Here is a 1,095-nt window from a genome sequence, read left to right as displayed (position 1 = left end):
TCGCTTGATCCGCTTCCCGAGTTGCCTGGACAAACGTTGCTTGGTCGAGAAGGAACGAAGCGAGCGAGGATATGCGTGCGTCCGGATGATGCGTGTCCGCTTCAGTGGGCAGCTGGATAGGGGGCATGCGTTTCTGTCTCCTCTCCCAAACGATCCTCGCGAACCCGTGATAGTCGATCGCGCCTCCTCCTTTCTCGGCCTTCTGCGCGATCTTTGCAGCCCGTTTCGCTGTCCTCGCAGCCGCTCTGACTCGGTTCCCTCTGGTGCGCGACGTCCTCGATACCACTTCCACCTCCAGCTCGGCATCATGCTCACCGGCGTTGTCCGGCGCAGGTTCTTCAACATCGTCTTCGTTCGAGCGGTCGTTGTCGAGCACAGGTTGCTCGAGTTCTTCGGGTCGAACAGGGTCGGGTCGATGCGTCGAGGGCCTGCCTGTTGCGGCAATCTCCCCGGCGAGCTCGCGTGTCAATTGTTGCGCGACCGATTCGTAGCGGGTACGCAACTGTTCGAGCTTCTCGATCGTCCGCGTGTCGGGGTGGTCGGCAAAGACGACGAGCTTTGCATCGCAACCGTACCTCGCGCGACAACGGTCGAGTTTGCCGCGGATCCAGTCCAGTCGCGTAAGCTCGAGCGCGACGGCGTGGTCGTGCTCGACGAGCGTCTTGGCTGCGATTGCATCGCGTTGTCGACTCTGCAGCTCAGAGAGACTGCCGCTAAGGTCGATCAAGACGGTTCCTGGAGCATCGGACAAGTCAGCGTCGTTCGTCTCGCAGATTTGACAGACCATTGTTCCGGGACGCACGCTCATGGCTCTCAGTAAGCCTCGAGCCAAAGTAGCTCGCGATATCGGTGTTGACCCTCTCGAGGATCGTCTCGAGGCCCAATCGGGTCGCCTTCTTGGCGTGGTGGCGCTTCTCGATGTCTCGGATCAGATCCCAAAGCTTCGACGCGCCCATATTTGATCAGCCGAGGACGATACTGTTATCAATATGAGCCGAGCTGTGTGTGAGCACTGCCGAACGAGAGGAAGCGAAGGAATGTTGAATGACGCAGTCACCCACCTCGTATCGAGCTGGTTGCTGTAGTTTGCAGTGA

General features: G+C 59.3%; 1 protein-coding gene across 1 annotated transcript; it reads right to left on the bottom strand.

Moving 5' to 3' along the window:
* Nucleotides 1-956, bottom strand: JCM15063_003007 (uncharacterized protein; the record flags this gene model as incomplete). The annotated part of the gene is made up of 2 exons (XM_076681664.1): nucleotides 1-735; nucleotides 803-956. Coding segments are annotated over 2 exons (889 nt in total), but the record flags the coding sequence as incomplete, so codon positions are not given.
* Nucleotides 957-1,095: the final 139 nt, after the last annotated feature.

Source organism: Sporobolomyces koalae (assembly GCF_050403365.1).
Source record: "Sporobolomyces koalae JCM15063 DNA, S_koalae_JCM15063T_v1_ctg127, whole genome shotgun sequence".
Classification (NCBI taxonomy): Eukaryota; Fungi; Basidiomycota; class Microbotryomycetes; order Sporidiobolales; family Sporidiobolaceae; genus Sporobolomyces; species Sporobolomyces koalae.
This window is presented reverse-complemented; position numbering and strand designations above follow the sequence as displayed.